We start from the raw sequence: 25,925 nt of genomic DNA on the forward strand, positions 1-25,925 counted from the left end.
GTTTAAGCAAGTATTTCCACAAACAGTGGGGTCATGGGACCTGAAGTATGTCCTGTAGCATTTAGGAGAGAAACAAAAGGTTTATTTGAGTCTCTACCCATCATTTAGACTAATCTTTACATCATATATAGGGCGGCAGTCATGGTAGCTTGCGTTAGTCCTAATTATTGCATATTGTCACAGTGACGTTTGGTTCCACCCAGTGAAACACTGGCTAGTCCATTCAGGCCCTGTGCTCCCATGCTTTGTGCTTCATTATATTATAAGCTCAGTCAAGCATTGACTCATAATGTCGGGTGTTTAATTGGATGCTCGGGATTACAGCTTACTCCCTCCCTTTTAAAGTGTGCTTAGCCCTAGCGTTCTTTGATGACAATAGGTATAGGTGGCTGATTTCTGCAGTCTACAAAACAAATTCTCTATATAAGTAAAAAATAGGCTGGCCTGCTGCTAAAGTCTGTAGACTCATATAAAATAATACAAATGGTATAATACAGGAATGTATTATTGTAGGGAGATGGAACAGTGATACAATATACAGGATATGGGTCACAACAATATTTACAAGCTAAGAATACATTTAAGCAATAGAAGGGCTTGGATCCCTCCACTTGTCTTTTAAGCACTTTACGGTGCACTTTCTAACTCTATCAGTACTCGGCCTCTGGGCAAAGTCTTGGATTGAATTATTTTTTTTTCTATTTAGAAAAAAAGGTTATTGGATATTTCCTAGATACTTGGAGCAGTGCCTGGGTGTGATATTTATAGCTTTAGAAACCTTTTTTTAAGTTGAGGTTAGAAATATGTAGAGCAGTTATATAAAGCACTTTATTTTATGCTGCTTTTCATGCGGCTTTTATAGTGCTTGTGGTTGGAATGGTTTAATTTATATCTGGAGTGGTGACTCCATGGTGGAGCGGTGAGTTAATGAATAAAGCTGTTTCTTGGTATAAGTAGCAATGAATATAATATACTTAGAACAATTAGACTCTGGCTGTCCGACTGGCAGTGCTAGAGGTAGATAAAACTTTCTTTCTTTTTTGTCATTGATTCATCTTTGTTCATCAACTAAAAGAAATACCATATGTGACCCTCGCTAGAGGCCATTAATGTTATAGTGTTGTAGGTAAAACACTTTGTCTGTGCTTTGTGTCTTGATATGATTGTGAGTACAATTTGGAAGACTGTCTAATGTTCACTCTGCACTTGACTCCTAAAACAAGAGTTCCTTAGCACTCACTCGGAATTTGCATTCTTTATAGCATTTGGTCATTCTAGTAATGTTGGGCTGTAATGCCTTAATACACTGTTTTAATGTGCGTGCAGAAACCTAATAATGAAGAATATAGAAAATACAACCCAAAGATAGGAGAACTGTTAAATAACTACATGCTTATGGTTTCGCAATGAATAGGTATCATGTTCACAAACCAAGCTTTGTTCTTTAAACTCTATAATTATCATTGTAGAGCCTGAATTGATGTGGGTTTGAGTTTATTAGCGTAGGGCTGTAACAAGCTTATGCCTTTACACAGCCTAGACGACTAGATACAAGTTAATAACCTCACCAATATTAAACTGGGTGCATATTGTGTAGCCCGAGGAGGCCTGCTCATTGCAGCTGTATTGATTTTTTAATTTTATTTATTTTTTCAACAGCCATTTATGTGACCGTAGCACGTAGAGTGCTCATCAACCTTTTATAATCGCATTACTTTATTACTTTAAAGAGTCCAGTTATTTTTGTAATACACAGATAATGAAGACAAATGGTTTCTTTTTAACTGTTTATATCTTAGATTTTGTGTGTGTGTGTGTGTGTATGTATGTATATATATATATATATATATATATATATATATATATATATATATAGTCTAAAAATAATATGCTGTCATTCTGTTGATATCAGGGGGTGTATGATTACATCAGGGTGTTTAGTTCTCTTCCATTTGTTGTTAACTGCATCTTTCTATATTGTGAGCCGAGTCTGCTGGCCACAATACAGGCTTAATTGGCTTAAATTTATATATTTAAGCCAGTTTCTGTAAACGTGTAGCCTGTCCTTTTTCATGGTGTACGTTGGTATAATTATAATGTTGTCCACATCTGTAGCGCATTGTCGGTGGTGAAGACGGAGAACAAAACTGACCCCAATCCTTACATTATATTTGTCAACTTAACCAGCAGTTATGAACTAGATGTGCATAATATTCAGTTGGTATAATGTCCCAGGGAAGAGGCCACCTGTTTGCAACCGAAACGCAGGCTCAACATCTTCAGCTTCTGGGTTTTGCCTTTCGGAAAGAAAAACATGTTGTGTGTACAATGGGTGCAACCTTTTTGTGGACTTAACCAATACACTTGAAGATGCCACCAGCATCACTAAGGCACCTCCCTTCCCCCGCGTATATATCGTGCCCATCATGCTAAGCACTTATCACTACTATATTTCAGCCCCATTCTGACTATTACATAAAGATTTTTTTTGTTTGCTGTTTTATCCAAACAAGTATTTGATTATGGTACATATTTATCTGACCACTAGGTGGCGCAGACTCCAGTGGTCAGATAAGTTTATGAATAATATTTCATTTTATTTAGGTCAATGGAGCAGTATTTTTTTTCCATGTTGTCTGTACAGAATGACTTCTGTTAATAACAATAGTAATAATGGAATCGTTTTTTTAATCCTAGATGTCCAATTATATGTATTTTTTTTCAGATCTGATGTGGTCGTCCTGTGTTTCTCAATTGCAAATCCCAACTCTTTAAATCATGTAAAAACCATGTGGGCTCAGGAGATCAAGCATTTCTGCCCCCGGACACCTGTCATTCTCGTTGGCTGCCAGCTGGACCTGCGTTATGCCGATCTTGAAGCCGTTAACAGGGCAAGGCGACCATTAGCAAGGTAAAATGACACAGCTTTTAATCCGCTTCATTCTTAAAAGAAAAAACTCTACCCGGAGGTTCGAGCAAAAATATGCATCCCGTCCTGATTTTGAATAGCTCCCCCCAGCATCTGGTGCATATAAATGTAGTGCAAGGCAACTCACAATGAATTGAATTTCCCCCCTGTTGTATTAATTTGTACTTTTGTTCTAAGTTTTAATATTAAAGCTAATATACTAAAGCAATACTCATTCTTCCAAATATGATTTTTTTACCATTACAGACCAATAAAACGGGGAGACATTCTACCACCAGAAAGAGGACGAGAAGTTGCTAAGGAACTTGGAATCCCGTATTATGAAACCAGTGTTTTTGATCAGTTTGGGATAAAGGATGTTTTTGACAATGCAATCAGGGCAGCTTTGATATCCAGGCGACACCTCCAGTTTTGGAAGTCTCATCTGAAGAAAGTACAGAGACCTTTACTACAAGCTCCATTCCTCCCCCCTAAATCACCGCCGCCAGTTATAAAAATACCTGAATCCAGCAAGTCTAACGTGAACGATGCTGGAGATTTGCTGGACAATCTTTTGTGTGCAGATGTCATGTTTGTCCTTCAGGACCATAAACGGATCTTTGCTCATAAGATTTACCTTGCTACCTCCTCCTCAAAATTTTATGACCTTTTTTTAATGGAACACGAAGCATCTCAAAATCCTGTTGATCGGTATTGCAAGAAGGAGAAGCCTACAAAGGACTTGCTCATGCGGACATTGAGCCTCGATACAGATGAGGACACAGATGGGGCTTCCTTGAAACCTTCAGATGCCTCTCTTCGGATATCTAGAAGTGACGATACCTTACTAACTACAGACTGTGATGAGGAAGATTGTGTCGCTTTATTGTCTTGGAGCAAAGGCTTTCATAGCATGCACCAAGAATTGATGTGCAATCCAATCTCTAACAGGACTTGTAAAATGACTGTGGTCCGAATGGACTCCTCTATACAGTATGGGCCTTTTAAAACTGTGTTACAGTTTCTGTATACCGGAAAGCTAGATGAAAATGAAAAGGGTTTGATGCGAGTGGCACAGATAGCAGAAATCCTGGAAGTGTTTGATTTGCGAATGATGGTGGAAAACATTACAAACAAGGAGGCCTTTATGAACCAGGAGATTACAAAAGCGTTCCATGTCAGGAAAGCAAATCGAATCAAGGAATGTCTTTCCAAATCAACCTTTTCTGGTGAGCAGATTCTCTTTTTTGATTTAGGGTTCCGTCTACGTAACTCCTTTTGTAGTATTTGAATTGTGGATCTTGTAGGTGACATTTATACTGTTTTAGTGCATTGATGACTTCTTTACAGCTCTGTCACCTCCTTGGCTTCACTCTTTGACCATAACGGCTTAGTATTTATCTTGAGGCAGCAAAACTCTTCTCAAAAACAATATTTTAATTATCTTTTGAAAAGGGAAGTTTTTCCTTTTATTTCTTTGCATGCAGATCATTAACTTTTAAATATCAGAACATCATTGTGAAACATGCCACGGTTTAACGGATGGAAAGCAAATAAATAATGTAAAAGTTTTATTTATTTATTTGGAATGAGTAAATTGTTCATTAGCCCCGATAAACTTGCAGATAATAAAGTTATCTCTCTAAAGACTAACTGGGATCTTGTCCTAGGTCTTTACATTAAAAAAAAAAAAATGTTTGGTAATTCTATATAGCTAGAAAAAGGGCACTTGTGTAAATAAATAAGTAATGAGTATTTTTTTACTAGATCAGTGATACACTGACAATATAGCAAGAAGGAGCTGGGGGCCACAGGGGACGGCTCGGAGGGCCACCTGTTCCCCACCTCTGATATAGGTGCAGTACCACATAGCAGTAATCTTTGGACAGTCAGGCACCTATGTACAGTAATTGTCTGCTATGGGTTACTGCACTTTGCAAGTTGCCTCCTATTACAGTACATAACCCCTAATCATCATGTAGTTAGATAGAAACCCCCACACCTTAACAGGCCACATTTTCCATTGTTTCCTCGATTGCGGGACACAGTCTTTAAGGTGCTGTGGAAAACAACTTTCCCATATGGAAAAAAAATGCTTGTTCAGCATGGGAAACATATTAACATTTCACTGTTGGAAATGGAAAATCTGTTGGATGTTTGTAGATGACACCATAGATTTGTTGACAGTTGGTCACACAGACAGACAGAGAGAGACTAGGGTCAATTTAATAGCAGCCAATTAACCTACCAGTATGTTTTTTGAGTGTGGGGAAAAAATGGAGCACCCGGAGGAAACCCACGCAAACACGGGGGAAAAACGCGAACTGCACACAGATAAGGCCATGGGTGGGAATCGAACTCGCAACCCCAGTGCTGTGAAGCAGAAGTGCTAACCACTAAGCCACTGTGCTGCTCCCTATAATGCAATCATTCTTCCAGTTTATTTACCCGGTCTGTGGCATACTTTCATTCATTCTCAGGGAACATTTTATACTTTAATGGTAACTTTGTCTGAGACTTGTCCTTCCCCCTCCTTTATTCAGACCCCACCCTATAACCATTGCAGGAATTCTAGGAAGCAATATATTTCTAGAAGCTTAGTGATCATGTTTTTATGTTTTGTTCCAGATGTGATCTTTAAATTGGATGATGGAAACATCCATGCACATAAGCCGCTTCTAATTTGCAGCTGTGAATGGATGTCGGCAATGTTTGGAGGATCATTTGTGGAAAGTGCAAATAATGAGGTATATAAATTATGTTTTTAATGGTATTGACTGTTTTTTGTTTGTGTGTTACGTAAAGCTCCACTCTGACAATGCATGTATGTGCACAGAATATACAGTATGTACAGTATATGTATAGAGGAACTATGACAAACACTCATTACACATTGCATGTAATGACCATAAGATACAGACTGCTGCACGTATCCTATGTGTGTGGTTTGCCAAGAGAAGAAAGGGCTCTTCTGCGTTATATGGGTTGGATGGGCATTCACATATTTCTTGCAGCTAATTGGTGTGTTGTGTTTTGCAGGTCATACTTCCCAATGTAAGCAAGTCTTCAATGCAAGCGGTGTTAGACTATCTCTACACCAAGCAGTTATCCTGCACATCAGAGATGGACCCGGTGGAGCTGATTGCGCTGGCAAACAGAATCTGTCTTCCACATTTGGTTGCTCTCACTGGTAAGAGCACAATAAAGTAACATTTTATTTTTCCTTACTTAGCAAGTGGTATAGGAAGTGAGCATAAAGGTGGTGTGCTGAGCTGCTTTCATCTATGGATTTGTGCGCAGTTTTGTATTGCTGGATAGTTGTTATATATTCAAATATACATCGAGCAACATATTTTTAATGTTGGATTATCCTCAGCTTTACACTTGAGCTTTAAAGCACAACATTTAATGTTACAATAGTCTTAACCTTTTTAGGGGGGAAAAATAAGCAGAAGAAATTGGAGATGGAAACGTCTATGCTGCATTAATTCAGTTTCATTGCGGTTTCTGTTGTGATAGATAGTGACTAATGGTTCAAGAGGTTAAAATGCGGTCTTCATTGGAGCTTATGTATGAAGCTCTTTGGATGCGCATCACAAATCACATCAGTTTATGCGCCTGGACGGTCCGCCCAGCGCATTTTAAGGCGCACACTTACTTTTCAGTCTTTTAAGAGGCCTTCGCAAATTAGACATGAGTGTAGGGTATGTGGAGGGGTGGAGAAATCTGCAGATGCACATCATGGAAAAGTGTAAATGTCACATCAAAGGACCATCCTCCTTCCATTATAGAACCACCTCTGTCTTTGAATTAAAATCTTCAATTTTTCTGCTACGTTTAGCTTAATTTATGACTTGAAGCTAATCATGAGCCCCTAGAAATACACTGCTTCACCAAAGGGCAACTATAAGGTGCAAAATGCGACCTATTAAAAGTATAGGATGAGACGTGATTGCCGCCAGCTCAGACATGGTTGAGAATTAGGTGCAGGCAAACAAAACACCTCCTTCACCTCTTTATCTTATTTTAATAAACTTGTTCAGCAAAGTGAAACTGCATGTTTGCCCTGCTCTGCAACACTTTGACCTAACCGTGTGCATTCTGTGTACTTCTGTTCTTTCACAAGCACTGCCATGTTCTCTGTAAAACAATGCACTAGGTGCACCAGCGTGATGTCGGAGGTTTTCTCTGTGCGCCTCATAAATGAGGTCAACCCTATTCCTTTATGCCTGGATCAAGCGATCTCTCTCCCTTTGTGTACACCCCTCAGCGTATTATGAAAACGGAGAGCCGTGGGTTAGTCACCCAGGTTCCTGTGTGTCACAGCATATAAATATTCAACATTTTCTGAATAGTTACAAAACTTATTCCTAAACCAGAAGATACTGCATCCTGCCTGTATGTAGACTATGCTTCAAAAGTATTTTTTAATGGCAAAAAATAATTTTTATTATTTACAATGGTTGTCAGAGTCTAAAATGTGCTTTGTCCCGCAGAACAACATGCTGTGCAAGAACTGACGAAAGCTGCAGTGAATGGGGTGGATATTGATCACGAAGTGCTGACCTATCTGGAACTTGCTCAGGTTTGTACTGTGGACCCTCAAACGCAGAGACCAGTATTGTAGAAGCACCAGGAGAAAGGGGGGAGCAGATGGAAATGTCTGTAGCTTTTTCTGTAAAGATCAAGCAGATGTGTAATTATGTTGTTTAGATGGGGGAAGATCTAGATATTCACAGTGGAATATATTTTGCACACACTTCTATACACTTTTCAATCTATTATTTACTCCTTAGCATTTCCTAGTAGATAGTTTTAGGCAGCATTTAGTGGTTACATTACTGGACTCATCTGCGTTAATAGCATGGGCTGTAACAGCTCTCAATGAAGATTATTTTCCATAAGTGCAGTTAGTGTGCTCCAGATCTTGGTACTATACAGTATGTAGTCTGTTTTCAAAAATATGAATACCCATTGGTGATGCCAGCTCTCTACCTCCTGTACCAGGCAGTAACAATAACTGGCATTGACAAATATTGATTACTAAGAAGAACTGTTTGTTAGAAGCGACTTGTACACTATTTGCACATAGACAAATTCCTCTAGATAATTCCACTGATTAGATACATCAGAGTCATAATAAGGAAAAGAAAGGGGTTACTATAGTGGCAAGAAAAGTGACTACAATGGCAAGTGCAAAAGCCCTCTCAAAAGCCAGTTTAATAAAAGACAGTGTATGATATAGATAGACAGAGATGTATATAAATATGTATATGTGTATATATATATGTTTGTGTGTACGTACGTACGTACGTACGTGTGTGTGTGTGTGTGTGTGTGTGTGTGTGTGTGTGTTAAAAACACCTAGTACCTTATCTCTTATTAAGCAATGAGCTTTTTACCAGTAATGTAACGCATGTTTAAGTAATAGATACAATGTTAATACTACTAATAGGATGTCAATTCTACAATACAGGCTAAATATTTCCACAGTGGAAAATATGCTGTCTTCTGGGTTGTTTTGTCCGCAAGCTAGTTCACGGACTGGATTAACTTGTCTTGATATACGACCCTAAAGAGTATTGTGTTTCTGTCTGACCCGGTAATCACCTGCTTAATCTTATCTAGTTTACCGGACTCCAAAGTTCAGATAAGCACAAGTTCAACCACAACAACCCTACAATAGAACTTATTTAATAACCTGATGCAGTGTGCACACAGGTGTTGTAATCCAGTATAATTATGTTACTTTTTTATTTTGTAGACTGTGCTTGGGCAAAAACAGCAAAAAAAACCTTTTGCTTGCTTTGGGTCACAGCCCAGTTAAGCACATTGCAATAAGTCATTAAATAGCCTCAGTGATGTACAGGTGGAAATGCATCCGTTGTTGGTGCTTTTGTTCACTGTGTGCTTTTGTTCTGTTTGTGTTACAGTTTCACAATGCACACCAACTGGCTGCCTGGTGCTTGCATCACATCAGTACCAACTACAACAGTGTCTGCTCCAAATTCCGAAAAGATATCAAAGCAAAATCTGTTGGTAAGTATTTCGGAGGTGCTTTTTCTGTTTGTTTTTTTTATGAAGTGGACCAGTCGCTTAAATGTCAAGTTTGTTATGTCTGTAAACAAGGACGTAGCTACCATAGGTGCAACTGCTATGGGGGCCCCAGCTGAGGGAGGGCCCCATGTGTAAGTGAGTTTTTCAATACTGGGCCGTACATGGGGGACCCCTTGCCAAATGTTTCCTGTTGGACCCACAAATGTCTGGTTATGCCCCTGTCAGTATATATTTGCTGGGTCTATCGTATTACACATGCAGTTCCGGATGCCTGGTTGCCAAACGGAAGACACATATGAGGAGTGATTTAAATTGACCTTAGTCTCTCTCGATCTGTGTGTGTTAGGGAATTTAGACTGTAAGCTCCAATGGGGCAGAGACTGATGTGAGTGAGTTCTCTGTACAGCGCTGCGGAATTAGTGGTGCTATATAATATAAATAAGCTGATGATGATGATGATGATTTGTATGTCTCCACCCATAATTCCCTAATTAACAATTAAATCCTAATTTTTAATTTTGTGAGATATTACTCTTTTCTTATACCAGGGTCATGTGAATCGGTTATTTTTAGAACATGATAAAATGATAGTGATGTATTTATCTAACTCTCTCCATCAGATATGCATTTTATTGACTGCTCATATTGACCCTATCTTTTTTGTTCTCTTTCCTTAGAAAACCAGGAATATTTTGAAAGACACCGTTGGCCACCAGTTTGGTACCTGAAAGAAGAAGACCACTACCAGCGAGTGAAGAAAGAGAGGGAGAAAGAAGACCACGTCCTCAATAAACACCGGTCCAAACGCAAGTGGTGCTTCTGGAATTCTTCGTCAGCGGCCTTTGCTTAAGCAATGACTTCATTGCAGACTTGAAAACACTTGTAAATGAATATTGTCTTAATGTTGAAACAAGCTGTACAGTAGTTACCTTTGAAGCACTGATTTGAATCCACATGTGTGCATTTATTGTTTTTATAAGATCAAAGCACAATTTCTCAAGCAGGTCAAAAAAAAAAAAAAAAAGCTTGTTACCGTCATCTGGTAGGAGGTCCGTGTAGACCCTCATTTATCACAGAAAAGGTTTAATGCATCGATAGGCAAAAGCAAATGGTCTTAATGATTACAATTGACCACGTAACATATATTAGATATACATGACACTAAATACAGGGATCTCGCTAACTTTAGAGCAAAAACTCTCTGGTGAGAATAAGCCAATACATGGACAATTGCTTACACATATTACTATTATTATTATGTTGTAGAGCACGATGTCCATCTCTTCTGCTCGTACTGTGTTTTTAAAAGTTAAAATCAAGTTGTGTGACATCCAGGACAGTGTCAAGCTAACCTCAGTTTTGGAAAGCTCGACAATCATGCTTAAAACTGTGTGTTCATAAGTGGCTGCTTATAAGCTAAGTTCCTGGAAGTCAGAAAATAATTCAGATTCAGGTATTTATTTATTTTTTTTAAAATTAATAATGTGCACGTTCTTTATAATCAGCAGTTAAAGCAATGCAGAAGGCAGACATGACTTGTGTCGCTCTTAATTAGAGTTGAGCAGTTCAGTCCTTGAGAACCAGTGGCAGTGTTACAGTTACTGAAATTTAATATGCTTGTTAAGGTTTTTTTTTGGGGGGGTATGCATCGCCTTTATAATATACCCAGTGTATAATTCTCAAGGATTTGGTGCAGATGGCACAGTTTGGCATAATAAAAGAAGCTATGGATTCCATTTTCTCTTTGCTTGCAAAAAAAAGAAAAATGTATCTAATCTGAAATCCATTGTATCTTTGTAGCTCATTAGAGAGCTGGAGGAAATGGTTAATTTATAGCAAAAAAAAAAAATATGATTCCTAATATAAAAATGAACTTTCGCACACTAAAAAAAAAAATTAATTAACCCATAAGACGAACACTACAACCTAGCAATGACTTGGTTACCAACCTTACTGGGAAATATTTTTTATACAATCTTACTTTCAATATATCAAGATTCATGTATGTGAAATGCCTACGCTAGATTAGAGTATACACAATAGAAGGGCTTTATTTACAGGGATTTTCAGGGTAAACCATAGACCCTACTTGCAAGATTTTTTTTTGTCTATATGATCGAAAATATGTACTTACGTTGTATAACATTCATTTATTACACAGTGGTCTTCCACCTTTAATGTGGTGAAGTGATTGTTTAATGTAACCCTGTACAGATTACAAAAGGACTGCATAAGATATACTGTGAATATTCGAACGAGTGCTGGTCTTTGCAGCTGACATTATCTTTGGTTGTGTATATTCCTGTCCCATCGCCCCGTTTCTGGTTTTGTTTATTTTCTAGTTGGTCATGGCAGATGAATGTAGGAATCCCACCTCTTATTTAGAATATTATGGCCTTGTTTAAATAGGCTCAAGTGGATGCATGGCCTTCCTACAATGCAGGCAACAATTTTGTGAGTTGAAATAATATATTCATGAGAATTCAGCCTGTCCATTCGGCAGGAACATTTCAGTAATATCACTAGTTCCTAGAGAATTCTAAATCGGAACATTGATTCAACCTACACAATTACTCTTTCCACTGTGTGTGTATGGCCAATAGTTAAACGGTAACACAAGGATAGAGCGCTGGGATCTTTTTTCAGCTACTCCATTATTATTTGTCAGGTTCCCTTTGAAACATAGGTTGTCACAGTGGTTTTTAGGCAGACTTGCAGGCTCTCACCTATGCTGTAGCTCAGTGGGCATTGCATTTCATTAAAACATTTCCCAGGACGTGCATATGTTATGTAGTGAATATGCTTCCTGTGTATCAGTATTTCTTTATCTTCTCTCTCTTCACTTATTTACATGTGTGTTTGTGCGAGTTTTCAGTGTTAATCTAAGTGTTGTTAAAGGAGGATCTATACTGTTCCTGGGCCAATCTATCACAATACATATTGTAGCAGATATATTTTCCTTAAGTAACTTTTCCTTTATGAATTATTTAGTATTTTAGGCTTAGTGGCCTTTTAAATGAATTTTCCCTAGTCCATTCCTGAATCTGATCCTACTACCAATGCAGATTTTGATGTACCAATGAAATCACATGTGCATTTCAATGAATACAAGCACTATAAAAATTGCCTCTTTTTAAAAATATTTTTCTAAATTACACAGTAACAATATATCTGCCATTCTTAACACATGTATAAGACCACGAAAGTTTGAGATTAGGGGGTCCATTTACTAAAACATCTAAAAAGAAAAGTAGAGCTGATGAACATAGCAACCAATCAAATTCAAGCTATGATTTTCTAGAGTGCACTAGATAAATGATAGCTAGAATCTGATTGATTGGTATGGGCCACACCTCCACTATTTTGTTTTTAGAAGTTTTAATATATATATACCCCTAAGATTCCCTTCAGTTAATTTATTACCGCTAAATTCAAACACTATGCAGGATTAAAACGCCTCTTATCTTTTAACCTGCAAGTGTCATTGAAGGTAAATTTTATATTCCCGTACCAATTAGAGCTCATTTGCAACTATCATTGCATTTAGGTGCAAAATTCATAATAAACTGCAGCAACCACTTTCTTTCATAGTCGACCTTAAACTAGACAAACAAAGGCCTAGTGATGAGTGGTTACTGTGGTTCAGTGCAGAACTACACGCAATGTTAGTGAATAATGCCCACTATTATTTAGATGTTATAAATAATATATGGACCTTTAATATGCCCAAATATTTATGTGAGGGTAAAGGATGCTAAAGTCTAAAAATGTGATTTTGGTACAAGTGAAGAACAAGAGTGACAAGTATTTGGAAGCTAGGCCGAATGATAAATATTTCACTTAAGCCCTCAGTTGCAGAAAGGAATGTTCTTGACCTGGGTTCGTTGTTGGCAATGCCATTAACATTTAGGGCTAGATTTACTAAGCTGCGGGTTTGAAAAAGTGGGAATGTTGCCTATAACAACTACCGTAATCAGATTCTAGCTGTCATTTTGTAGAAGGTACTAAATAAATGAAAGCTAGAATCTGATTGGTTGCTATAGGCAACACCCCCACTTTTTCAAACCCGCATCTTCGTAAATCTAGCCCCTAGCATTTTAGATACAGGTGCTATTAAAACAGGCTAATCCTGTTAACATATACCAGCAAAAATAACATAATGGTCATGCCACATAATGGACTAATAAATGTAGTTGGCTTTGGTTAACTTGGGGGGGGGGGTCAGTTCACTCTGACAAGATTTGCAATACCTATCATAGCCTGAGTGGAACAATCAACCTAAATTCATACCACAATGTCCGCTGTGACCCTTAGGAGTAAAGTAACAGTCGTCGGTTTTACACAACCAAAGCTCAGTTTGTAAACTTGCCAAATGTTACAACTATACAAGCGCACCTGGGGTATATGCAATAATATCCAAATGTAATCTTAAATGTCAAGTTATTTAACCAAGTGGCTGGTTCATTTGGTTAATACAGCCTATGGCCTTTTATGTTTGTGTTTTATTTTATGTTTTTTATTTTGCAAAAAAAAATGAAAATGTCAATAAACTTGTTTAAATATAAAGTTGTTGTACGATTTGTATGTTCCTCAACTATAGAATTTAGTCAAGTAATTGTAATATATTCTTTAAAAGAATCTTTGTTAAGAAATGTACATGCACATCATTAAGCTAAAATAGACGTTTAAAATTTAACAAAAAATCATATATAACACATCATCTATATACACCTAGGACCTATTCACTGAACATTAGTAAATACAAGCTTGCTAAAATAACTGGAACCATAGGGGATGGGGGTAGGCAATATTTAACCTCCTCAGGTTATTAAGCCACACCAGTCCTTAATATCAAACTGACATTTACATATCACACACACAGATACTGATGGGATACTTGAAGCTGCAGGGCAAGCACAGGTGTCTGTGGCTGTCCAGGCGATATAGACCCATGCGTCCCACCAAACCTGGCAAGAGAACTTCTGGCTCTTGAGGTTCCACAACCACTACCTATTTCTGCCAAAGTCTATTAAAATTTAAATGGGTATAGATCACACTAAAGGCATGAACGAACTGAACATAATGACTATCAATGTGCACTATTTGATAGAATACCAGTGTTCTCCCCAGTACCTATTTCCCGGGGCTCCACCCAGCTGTTTTTACTTCCCACTCGGCTCTTGGAGCTCAATGGTTTATTCATTAGAATAAACCATTGTTTCTCCTAGTATAACATGCACTATGTGAGCATGAACACTACACTCGGCAGTGTGTGTTAGCCCACTGATCACCAGACTGACCAGTCCTGGCAGGTGTGGGCAATAATCTCCAACATGTATCATTATTACAAAGTATTACAGCTGCCCCAACCCAGCTGCGTCTCAATGTCACCCGGCTGGCAAAATTTTCTGTAGAACACTGGAATTATATGGTGCATTGTACTATTTTTCACTTTAAAAATAGATTTTTATTAAATAACTTCCATTATGAATAGTAGTAGCATATTAGGACCTCTGCCATTCACCTTGGAATCTGCTCTCTCCGTAAGCTTTAATTCCCAACACACCACAAGGTTGGCAATGATTTGATCACTACTAAATCTAAAGGCCATTACTCGCTACTAATCTTAATGGATTTCTCTGCTGCATTGGACACTGACCTCTTATCATACAATTACTACATTCCCTTCGTCGTCAAGCAACTGTCTTATTCTGATTGTCATCCTACTCATCAAACTGCTCCTTTAGTGTTCATTTCTCTGGACCTATATTCTCTCCTTTTTATCTATCAGTTGGAGTACCACAAGGCTTGGTGCTAGGCCCCATGCTAGTATGTATATCACTGATCTTGGAAAAATAATAATCCTTTGGATTTCAGTATCATCTCTATGCGGCTAATACCCAAATCTAACCTCTCTGGATCTCTCACCATCTGTGTTCTTTTTCTGTTCCTCTCTGTCAGTCCCTACATTGGTTGCCAGTATTTTATCAAGTCAAATATAAAATACTTATACTATCATGCAAATCCATTAACAAAACTCCACCAACATATATCTCTGGCCATGTATCAAAATATCTCTCAACTTGACCCCTATTTTCACCTCTCATCCAAAATCATTAACTGCTCTGATCCCTGATTACAGGACTGTTTATTGGGCTGCACCCACTCTATGGAACTCCCTCATGCAACAAGACTTTCCCCTTGCCTTCAAACGCTCCCTGAAAACTCATCTCTTTAGGCAAGCTGAAATTCCTGAGCAACCTTCTTAAGCTCCCTAAACTATTCTACCTGTTATCTCTATATTCTATACAGATCACACAAGCTTACATGTATTCTCCTTCTTTATTTAAAAACCCTCTGACCTCTCACTGGACCACATAACCCCACCCATTTTGTCATTGCTCTTTGTCATATGCAATATGTGGCAATTAACATTAAGTATCAAACTCCTATTTCCCTACCGATTGTAAGCTTGCCACTTCAAACATATCCCTGATGCTCAGCCTCCTATCACTCAGTTTAGATGTCCTGAGATACCACAGAACCACAAAGAATATGGCTGGGTCTGTCAGTGGATATTATTGTTGATATTGATATAAAGTTAAAGAGAAATTCTAAGAGGTTTTAGCTTTTACGACATGTACCATAAATTGGTATTGGGCACTCTGTAGCTAAGAGCATACAAACAAATGGATCTCTCTATCCATAAATATTTCATGGGCAAAGCACAAGAATGTAGAGACAATGTTATAAAGAGATAACAATGTAATTTACTCTCCCCCTCTCAGGTTTTAGCCCATGATTGGAAACAGAGTTCCTGTGAGACACCAAGCTGATAGTGTGAATTAAGTCACCAACACCTATTTGAAGTTATATTTGACTTGCAAGTAGCTTGCAACAATTTAGAGATGAGCTTGGATGCACCCAGTCCTAACTCTAAAAATGTCAGCAAGTGTTGACCCTGCTGCAGCACAATATGGCTTTGTCAAGGTGCGAAATTTCATCTTCCAGCTGGATTATCTCCTAACTCTATGAACTAAACTAACTAAATAAGGCCCGATGTGTGCAATGACTGTGGCAAAGAACTACAAGTACAATAATGCATGGTATCAGCAGTCTGAATTGGTTAAAGGGTCTGGGCGTGACCAGATCTGTGTGTAAAAAATAAACCCCATAACATGACTATCTTCCTATTGTGAGTATGCAGTTAAAAAAGAAGCTCTTATTAATAAACATAATTACTACTAAGATCCTTGTTCTTGCCAGAGATTTGACAGTTGATGTTATAGAATAAAGGGATTCATGATCCTGTTTGTCCTTAGTGATATTCATAATTGTATCAAACATACTTAGGAGATTTTATATTGAATATAAACACATTGGAACATCAACTTAGTGTCTAATCTTTTTAAAATAGTATAACAGTAGTGCTCGATTATCCCAAAAAAGAAATACAATTATGTGGACTTGTCCAACACCCTAGATTATTTCTTATAAATCGGAGAATTCAATGACTGCTGCATGCAATGTGTATAAAGTCATTCATATTACCTTTAAAAACCTATTCCCAGGTTAGGGGATGGTAACCACTGAATTTAGTCTATATTTTAAATCATAATGTATTTATTGCCTTGAGAGTACACCAACTCGTAGCAATCTTCCTCTTTTTCCTCTCCTTGTGAATATTTGGTTTGTATGGTGGACAGTGTCAAAGTCTTCTCAGGCTATTTGTGGAGTGAGCTAAGGAAATTGCGCAGGGATTAGGATAATGGATTTAATGTAGATTATCTCTTGTCAGTTTACAGGGCAATCTATATAAACACAAAAGAACCTTAAAGGTTTGCTAGTCACATGTAACCTTCAATGCAGACAGATCACACTGTAGATCATGGGTTCTTAACATTTCTTTGACCAGGTCCCAGACTATTGGTATGATTAGAATTGCACATATTGCACATATGTTGCATTATGCAAAGATGTGTCTTGGGACGCAGATAATGCGCATAATGTGCATTCATATTTAGAATCGCATATAACCCGCACTTCTTGCCCCTTGTGCTTGCAATGGTGAATCAGGAATGTTAAGTGTAATACACTATAAGGGTGTGCAGAAGCAAGTTAAGCATGTCGCTTTGAGCGGTGTCTTATTTTGAGTTACAGGGAGACAAATTTGAACATTCATAACCCAGGTCAAACCTGGAGTTGATGATGATGATTTTTACCTCTTTGTTGGGATTCATTTAAACGCTAGATATAAGGTTGTAAGTATCTTAGGATGTATACAACTAGCATATGTCAAGATTCCCAATATGAAGACCATGGAGAAAATATAAATTAAATTAAGAGGTTTATTTTAAGCACGGGTAAAAATGAGATGCAGTAAATAATAAGGCCATAGAAACAGCTAAAGCAGTGACCTGCCTCATCTGAGGAACAGGCGTACTGGATTGACTGGGAAGCTAGAGACCAGGAACAACAGGATTACTGCGGGTGCAGGATGTCAGGATAACCAGATTTAGCTAGGAAGCTGGAGATTCTTGTTATCCAAGTTTGACAGGTGACTGTAGATAAAGGATGTCTGGATTGCCAGGTTAAGCTGGAAAGCTGGAGACTTTGGTTTTTGAAGGTTGACAGGTGACTGCAGATATAGGCTGTCTGTGGGGCACTGGATGATCCACGTGAGAATCAGGCAAGCCAGAGGTCAGCAGCCAAAGATCCACAATAATACTAGGGAGAAAGCTAGAGCAAGGTCAAACGAAGCCAGGATCTGGGTCACAAGAGGAGGTGCGAAATGTAGGAACAAGGAGGAGTCAAATACCAAGGAGGAAATCAGGATCAGCTCACAGGTCTTTTCACAGGGAGACCAGCAGCAGTGACAATTGGTGATCTGGCCCAGTTTGCAGGAAAAGACAGTCTTATAAAAGTCAGACACAGCTGATCATGATCCAGATCCAATGATGAGATCTTAACCCCTTGCTGGCAGGAACAGATGAAGACACAATATCCTTTAGGGAGGAGGTGCCTATAATGGACATAAGTGGGAAAGTTAGCAGAGTTACAGTAGTCAAACTAAGATATATGGCGTATATGAACCAAGAACTTGGATGTATCATCTATCAGAAAGTAGCATATTATAGAGATATTGCATAGGTGAAAGAGACAGCGTTTGGTCAGAGATTGGAGGTGAGTTTGTATTAAGAGTGATGTTGATTGTGTTGCTGATGGTGATGGGGACATTTAGGAGATACAAGGAGCATGAAATGGAGGAAATATTAACAGTTTTGTTTTAGATGAGATCAGTTTAAGATAGTGGTGGCACTTTCAACTCTGAAATAGGATAAAAGAAATCAATAAGCAGAGCTTTAAGTTATCTCACTGAAAGAATTGAAATTAGTCACAGGCTACCAAGACAGGTTAGGTCAAGTGATTCTTTTTTTAGACTGGGGTTGATCAGAGCATTGGAAAATGGCAATGGAAAGAAAGTTTAATATAAATAAACTTAATTGAGTTGTGTTAAGGTGTGAAATTAAAATATGATTCATATTTTTTTAAAATTCAAAGTCAGTGTTTTGGGCTCCATTCCATACCATATAGGTCTAAGATCCAGGGGTGAAAAATAGTTGCCTATGCCTTTTCAACTGTGATTGAACTACAACACTCAGCATGCTCTCAGTCACTATATCTTCGGTAGCAGAACAGTCTGGCCTGTATAGCCCTCCACATTCCAGAAAGAAACAGTTGTCTTAAGACTTTTAAAGAGTATTTGGGATTTGGTATTACACTACCATATTGTAAATTAATCCAATAGTTTCATTGCAAATATCCCATGCTCTTGAAAAAAACAACAGTGCTTGCAAGCATTTAATCAAAGTCCATAAACATTTTTTTCAGGTATGCTTTGCAAGGAACTATGTTTTTTTTTTTTTTTTAGAGCATTGCGAAATGATCTCATTGGACTTTGGAACTTTTGTTTATCAAACAATGAATATGCCATGTTTTGGTATCATGTGGATTGCCAAGAAATTGTTTGCTATCTAGTGAATAATCTATTAGCACTGGTAAACAATTTTCATGTCTACAGTTGGTACAAAAACCCTGCGAAAACAGTAATGACTTTCCCCCTTCACCTGCAAAAAATAAGAGATATAATATATATGCAAGAGTAAAATAGTAATCTTTACTAGCCCCTATCCCAGACATTCATCACCACGCCTGTACTATAGAGGCATGTGAGCACCGCACAAGAAGGCCACGTCATCCACTCACTTCATGGGATTCAAACTGACAGTGTGAATCTCTATTTGCACTGACAGAATGAGTTTGCCTCTGCACAATGACTGTAGAGTGTCATTACTCACTGGCAGCTACCAGCATGAGTAGAGATTGGTTGTGGCAGTTTAATTCCTTCATGTCTGGTTCCCATGGAGATGTGCCTTCAGCAGCGTATAGTGCATATCAAGGGGTGTGTATTATGGAGCGGAATAATATATATTAAATAACTGAATTATGTATTGTTAACTAAATATTTCCATGATGTTCTATTTCATCCCTCTGCTGCAAGGTGTCATGTTAGGAGGGAAATTCTCAAATACAAATATCAACTTTAAATTTCAGTATACAAAATAGCTATCAAGTATTTGTGTGCTATATGAAAAAATAGTCAGTATTTAACTTATGTGCAAAACAGAATACTAATTTGCACCCCTTGCATTGTACCATGGTTTTGTCCAGGAGACTGAAATAAGAAGTTTCTCAAGTTAAGATCCTTAATGAATCAGGCCCATGGTCCTCAACATGTGTTTGGTGCTTCAGCTGAGTGTAATGTAACAAAGTTGCATTAAAATGTCATGTTAACACTGAACAATGTATTTTCCCTTCATGGTTCATATCTGAAAACATAATTTTTGAGGTTAAGTCCTTTTTAATAGAGAACTTTAAACAACTTGTAGCTCTCTAGATCAGTGGTGTGTAACAGTCCGCCTGCTGTAAGCAGAGAATAACAATAAATGGGAGCAGCTGGCTTCCTTGTCATGTGACCTCCTCTGCACCAATCAGAAGAAGAGTAGTAAATACAGTGCATAATGCATTATATCCTCTCCCTCCACTGTGGGCTTCAGCTGTGCAGGTAAGTGTGTAGAGGTCTGAAGGGAGATGTGATAGGGGATTTGGGGAGATCTGAGTGGCATGGGGTGCATGTGGGGAGATCTGAGTGGCATGTGAGGGAGTTTCAAAATACATGGGAACATGTGGAGGCATTTTGTAAGAAGTGGTGGTCTGAGAGCATGTGGTGATATCTTGGAGCAAGTGGCAGATCCGAGTGGCATGTGGTGAAACTTTGGAACAGGTGGACATGTGGGTGCATTTTGGGATGAATGATGAGAGGGCGCTTAATTGGTTTTGAAATGAAGGGTAGTGTGCGGCCCTTTGCCCTTTTGGAGGATGAAGTATTTTAGATTACCTATCACTGTTGTAAATGGTGTGGAACTGCAAACCTAGGCATGCTGGAACTTTTATTTACATATAAGCTTGGGAGCTTACATGTGTAAGAGGCATGTGCAGAGCCTAACTCAGCACCCAAGCAAACCAGATGTATTAAGTATTTTTCTATTTAACAGTGAATTAAAATACATCAAATAAACATAAATGTCTAATGAGTACTGTAGCCGGCGCCTATGACAGGCCGCGCATATAGAACGTAACATGTTGAGGCTGTTTGGGGGCTACAAGCCCCAGAATGCTTTGGGGTGAGACTTGAGTCACAGGGACATGCTGAAGATGTCAAGAGTGGGGAAACAGAGGGGCTGCTAGAAAGGACAAGGAAGGAAGAGCTAGAGAGTAGAGAGTATATGGTGTGAGAGAGTGGAGCCATTGGGAGCCAGGAGATAGCTTCACTGATCAGAATTCCAGAGAGGGAGTGGAGCCAGGGCCGTAACTACGGCTGTGTGACAGGGGGCGACCGCCCGGGGCGCAACGCTGAAGGGGGGCAAAATTTTGAAATATTTTAGGTTAATTTGGTTAAAATTGAGGACTAGTGGGGCGGCATTTGTCTTTCTCGCCCCAGGCGCTAGAATTCTAAGTTACGGCTCTGAGTGGAGCAGATTGAAAGAGAACTTCAGGGTTCTGAAGAGGAGACCGTTGGGAGTGGGCCAGGCTGACAGACGCCACCTGCTGAGAGTGAAGTAAACTGCAAGTGTGAAGTGTGACATATTCTGAAAGGAAGTTAGTTGCATCAGTATAGCTACAAGGAGGCAGTAGCCAGTGTTTGTTACACATTTCTACCTCCATTTGGAAGCCATCACGTGGGGAAGAAGAAGTGTCGGTTACTACATTTGTGAGGGAGATATGTTCTCCAGTGGGAGGATACAGCATGTGGTGTGTTGTGACTGTTGGTTCTTTGTGCTTTAACAAACCTAGTAGTTCAAAGGGAACTGTGCTATTTCTTTACTCATCTACATCGTATATATGTGCCTAGAATCTGGAAGATAGTTACAAGGATCTGCTTCTTTGATACTATTGGACGCCAAAGATTTGAACATTTATAACTGTTTTACCATTTTAGTGTATGATTTCTGTTGCACTGTTCAAACAAGGTTGAATGTGTTATCAGTTTATTGTCATAGAGCTCTTAATACATGATTAGAGCATTGTGTGTGGTTTCCAAAACAATGACTATTTAGTTAACAACTATATTATTATGTGGGCCAGAGGTACCTCGTATCTTGATAAAAAAAAAAAAGTAGAAGTTTGGAAAAGTACAGATTTTATTTCCAAAGTACAAAACTTTGTTTATATGTATATATTGCTGGTATGTTATTTGAATTGCACTGACAAGTCCCGTTTTATACCTCATTTGCCTTTCTCTTTGTTATGTATATACATGGTACCTTGACCTCATCATTTATGATTAGATGATTGTCAAATCACTTCCAAGGCTGATACCACTGCATTCATTGTTCGCTGCTATGTTAATTGATTGTACAGATAGTTGTTTGTGGCACTTCCAATAGGTCCGGACCCTATCTCCTTAGGCACCAACACCCCCCAAGTATTGAATCCCCTACCTTCTTCTTACCTTGTGTTAAGCAGGAGTGTAGTGCCCCATAGCTTAAAATATGTGTAAGGGTCCCTTTAAAAAATCTGTGCAGGCTCAGGAAGCATAGTACACATAGTTTCCATGCTCCTGCCCATTGGGTCATGCAGCTGTTAGTCAAGGAGGGGCAGACTAAGAGAGACATCACAGCCCAAATCACTCGAGATTTGGGTGTGTCTATAAAATAGATTTTGGCTGAAAGGAAAAATGAGGGAAGTGTGGTGTGAGGTGCTGTTTGCAGAGAGAGGAGCACTGCAAAAGACAACCAGTAGGCTGGCTGGAGATAACTGCAGTATGACTGACAAGTTTTTCCCTTGGGAACAAGACAGCAACTAAGAAACCAAAAGCACTGTCTACTATACCCCATAAGAGTGGGAAGTTGTAACGTTTGAAGCATAACATTATTGCGAAACAAGAGTACAGCTCTAAGCACAAATCCTCAGATTGTATTTGGGACACTTGCAATTATTATTCAGAGGAACAGAGAAGTTGAGTCACTGCATGATAGAGCATGTGCAACAGCATGGCACTACAAGTCCCAGCTAGCTTCAGGATATAAAAGCACAAAGTTTTGCAGCACATCACAAGGGAAAACAACTCCACTAGCAGGAAGTTATCATTGTTTTTCAGAACTGTAACTATGACTGCCCACCAGTTGAAGAAATTCTAGTGTTAAACACTACTATTTTGAGACAAGTGAATGCAGCATCAAGACTCAGCCATTTTGTTTGGTGCAAAGACTGAATTGTGATTAGTAGAATTACAGGACTCAGCCTGCATTGTACCATTAAAACACAAAGAAGTGGTAGTGTGCCTACACAGTATATGTCCTGAACCCCACAACCAAAGGGAGCCCAACATTTATATCATGCTTCCTACCCAAGCAGGAAACTTTGTGACTATTAGATACTGTTCAACTCTGTGGAACCACAGATCCCAGTCAGCCCCGGAATGTTATTTGTCAAGAGTATTATGTTACACTGTTGCAGCACTATTGCCAGCATATAAGGAGTATTAGTCTGTGCAACTATTGTGCTGATAAAGGAGCCAGTGCTGGAACTACCATCGGTGCGACAAGAGCCGTGCACCAGGCCCATGGAGATAATGGGGCCCGCTTCATGGCAGATGCAGGGGATTGGGGGCCCCAGTTTCCTCCTCCCGCATCCCTGCATCAGGGCCCACAGCTTGCTAGTTCCGCCTCTGAAAGGAGCATCATTTCTAGGAGTAATAAGTTATTTACAGAAGCTGCTTCATTTCACCCATTTGTTAAAGGAGCTATTGTCTGTTTCCACAACTTTAATATCACGTAAAAGACTGAGATATTGTGAAGAACTATGATTGAGACTGTGCGAGAGGATACACCTCAGGGACTTCCTCTTTGCTAAGACAGTATTGTACACTTGTGAGCTGGACTATTTGATGCATCAGGATCAAGAACTACCACGATGCTATTGTGGAATAATAATGAAACCACAGTGCTGGTATAATCAAGTGCAGAGATTGAATTGTGTGGCCCCAGATTGCTACAATGCTCTATGTATATAATGAACTAAAGCTGAAAGGAGAAGCTAAAACAACAGATTTATCATCTATGAAATGTTCTATATCAAACATTGATGTCTATTGACTGAGTAAAAAGAGTTGTAAATGTATCATCAGGTCCTTGTCTACAGTACTAGACATAATAATAAACACATTAAAATGTATTCAACATTTCAACTAAATTAAGAGGCAGTTGGCTTAATGAACAAGTAGAGTATTAAGAGACAAACATCAGGGATTATCTGTATTTTACAGTAGTTCATTGTTGAAACAATCTTAAACCGTTTTTCAGGCAGATGATTGGAGGAGGAAGCTGCTAGGAAACCAGAGCAGTGGAAAAGGTCACTGAGTTATCTATATTTGGCAGCTTCCAATGACATTACAGTTGAGGAGTTATCCCAGGGATAAAAGTTTTCGATTATCTTGCTCTCAACTTGCAACTTATTCAATATTTTACATACAAAATAAAAATGGTTTTACAGCCATAATCTGAGCTCATCCATTGAGAATCTTATAGGCAGTCTGGCTGCCACTGGGTCTTAATTATGCAGCACAACATATCTTTAGCACCGTACGCCTCAATTTCTGCTTAGACTTCTTCCAATGTGCATGTTTTTGCGGAGCAAGATTGCAGCAGAAGTTTTCACGTCGAGGAGAGGAGTTGGGTGGAGTGAGGTCGTTCATTGCTAAATATCTCGCTGAAATCTTGCAAAAACAAGATTGCAATATGCTGGTTGTATTCTATCTTATATATTTACGCAGCTACAAGTGTGCCGACATGCTTTTAGGTCTTTGGGCACTTAAACATACAGAACCACCTGAGACTGAGGCAATGGTCATATAGTCACTGATGTAAAGTAATACATTGAAAACACAAAGGTGCAGACAGCCCTGTGCTGATTAATTTAGCAGTTCATATATAAACTGACACATTAGTCAATATGCTTCAAGGTCGGGCTGGGGCAGTTGGGCATGTGCACCCTGGTCCGGACCACTTTTTAGTGCTTTGGGTGGGCATTCAGTTGGCCGGGTTCTGCTTGATAGAACTGGGGGTGCCTTTGTGTGTATTGTGCCCCTATACATGGCCATCTTTTCCATTGGGCACGATGGGCAGGTGCCCGGGGGCCCCACGGGCAAGGGGGCCCCATAGGCAGGGCTCTTAATTAGAATAAACAATCCTGCAGCAAAAAAAAGCCTGCATAAAAAACCTTCAAGGGTCACTGAGCAAGTACATCTATCTATCTCTATTTCTATATCTCTATACATCTATCTCTCTCTCTCTCTCTCTTTATATATATATATATAGACCCTCTTCAAATGATGTGCCACAGACTGCAAATTTATTATTAACAGTTAATAAAATTTGCACAGTAAAAAGAATAAGATTAGTAGTATAGAACTTAACTGCATTAAAGAATGCCAGAGATCATATCCAAGGGAAACATTAGTTTAGCAGATATGTTCATTGTTAAAAATATTATTTGAAAAACAGTATTTGCAGAACATACTTGGACTTGTAGTCCTACACCAGGCAGAGAGCTGCCTAAACAGACTGCATTGTACTCAGCAACCTGAAAATTTGTTGTTGAACTACAATTATTGTCAACTAATTTAAAACAAACCTATTGGTTTATGGTTTTTTTCTTTTAATTCCAAGGTTTTTAGAAGATAATGTATAATAAGAAAGGTTCTGGGGAAATGTTCACAATATTGTAGATTATTTGATGGAGTTTTTCATATTTTGGAACTGAGACTGTTCTTAAAAAAAGTTGTTCCTCCATACTTTAATTAACTAATCATATTGATAAGCCCATTTAATATGAGGGTTGTATACTCTGAAACCTTTTTTTAGAAAGATTTAATTGGAGAATGTAATTTGTAAGAGTTGTGTTACCAGAAATTATGGCTTTTACGAAAGCTCTTCATTTCAAGTCTCCGGTAGGTAATAATTTCATTTTAATTATAATTACATATTTAAGCATGAATAGGTATCACACTGCTGCTGCATCTGGCAAATGTTATTACTTTTAAAGAACTTTCCTTCCTCTGTGTAGAATACAGTCAGCCCAAGAGATTTGAAGAATCATCATCATCACCATTTATTTATATAGCGCCACTGATTCCGCAACGCTGTACAGAGAACTCATTCACATCAGTCCCTGCCCAATTGGAGCTTACAGTCTAAATTCCCTAACATGCACACACACAGACAGACAGACAGTGAGAGAGACTAGGGTCAATTTTGATAGCAGCCAATTAACCTACTGGTATGTTTTTGGAGTGTGGGAGGAAACCAGAGCACCCGGAGGAAACCCACGCAAACACGGA

At 38.7% G+C, this 25,925-nt stretch overlaps 1 protein-coding gene across 3 annotated transcripts in view; it reads left to right on the plus strand.

The window, feature by feature from the left end:
- RHOBTB1 (Rho related BTB domain containing 1) overlaps positions 1 to 13,531 on the plus strand; it is a 59,112-nt gene extending 45,581 nt beyond the window's left edge. For all 3 annotated transcript variants that reach the window (XM_075216339.1, XM_075216340.1, XM_075216341.1), the window contains 7 exons: positions 2,726 to 2,911; positions 3,176 to 4,137; positions 5,537 to 5,655; positions 5,948 to 6,098; positions 7,405 to 7,493; positions 8,842 to 8,947; positions 9,643 to 13,531. In XM_075216339.1, coding sequence (XP_075072440.1) covers positions 2,726 to 2,911; positions 3,176 to 4,137; positions 5,537 to 5,655; positions 5,948 to 6,098; positions 7,405 to 7,493; positions 8,842 to 8,947; positions 9,643 to 9,815 — 1,786 coding nt within the window. In that variant the 3' untranslated portion in view covers positions 9,816 to 13,531. The remainder of the gene's footprint in view (positions 1 to 2,725; positions 2,912 to 3,175; positions 4,138 to 5,536; positions 5,656 to 5,947; positions 6,099 to 7,404; positions 7,494 to 8,841; positions 8,948 to 9,642) is intronic.
- The last annotated feature ends 12,394 nt before the right edge of the window (positions 13,532 to 25,925 follow it).

This window comes from Mixophyes fleayi, chromosome 6 (assembly GCF_038048845.1).
Source record: "Mixophyes fleayi isolate aMixFle1 chromosome 6, aMixFle1.hap1, whole genome shotgun sequence".
In the NCBI taxonomy this organism is placed as follows: Eukaryota; Metazoa; Chordata; class Amphibia; order Anura; family Limnodynastidae; genus Mixophyes; species Mixophyes fleayi.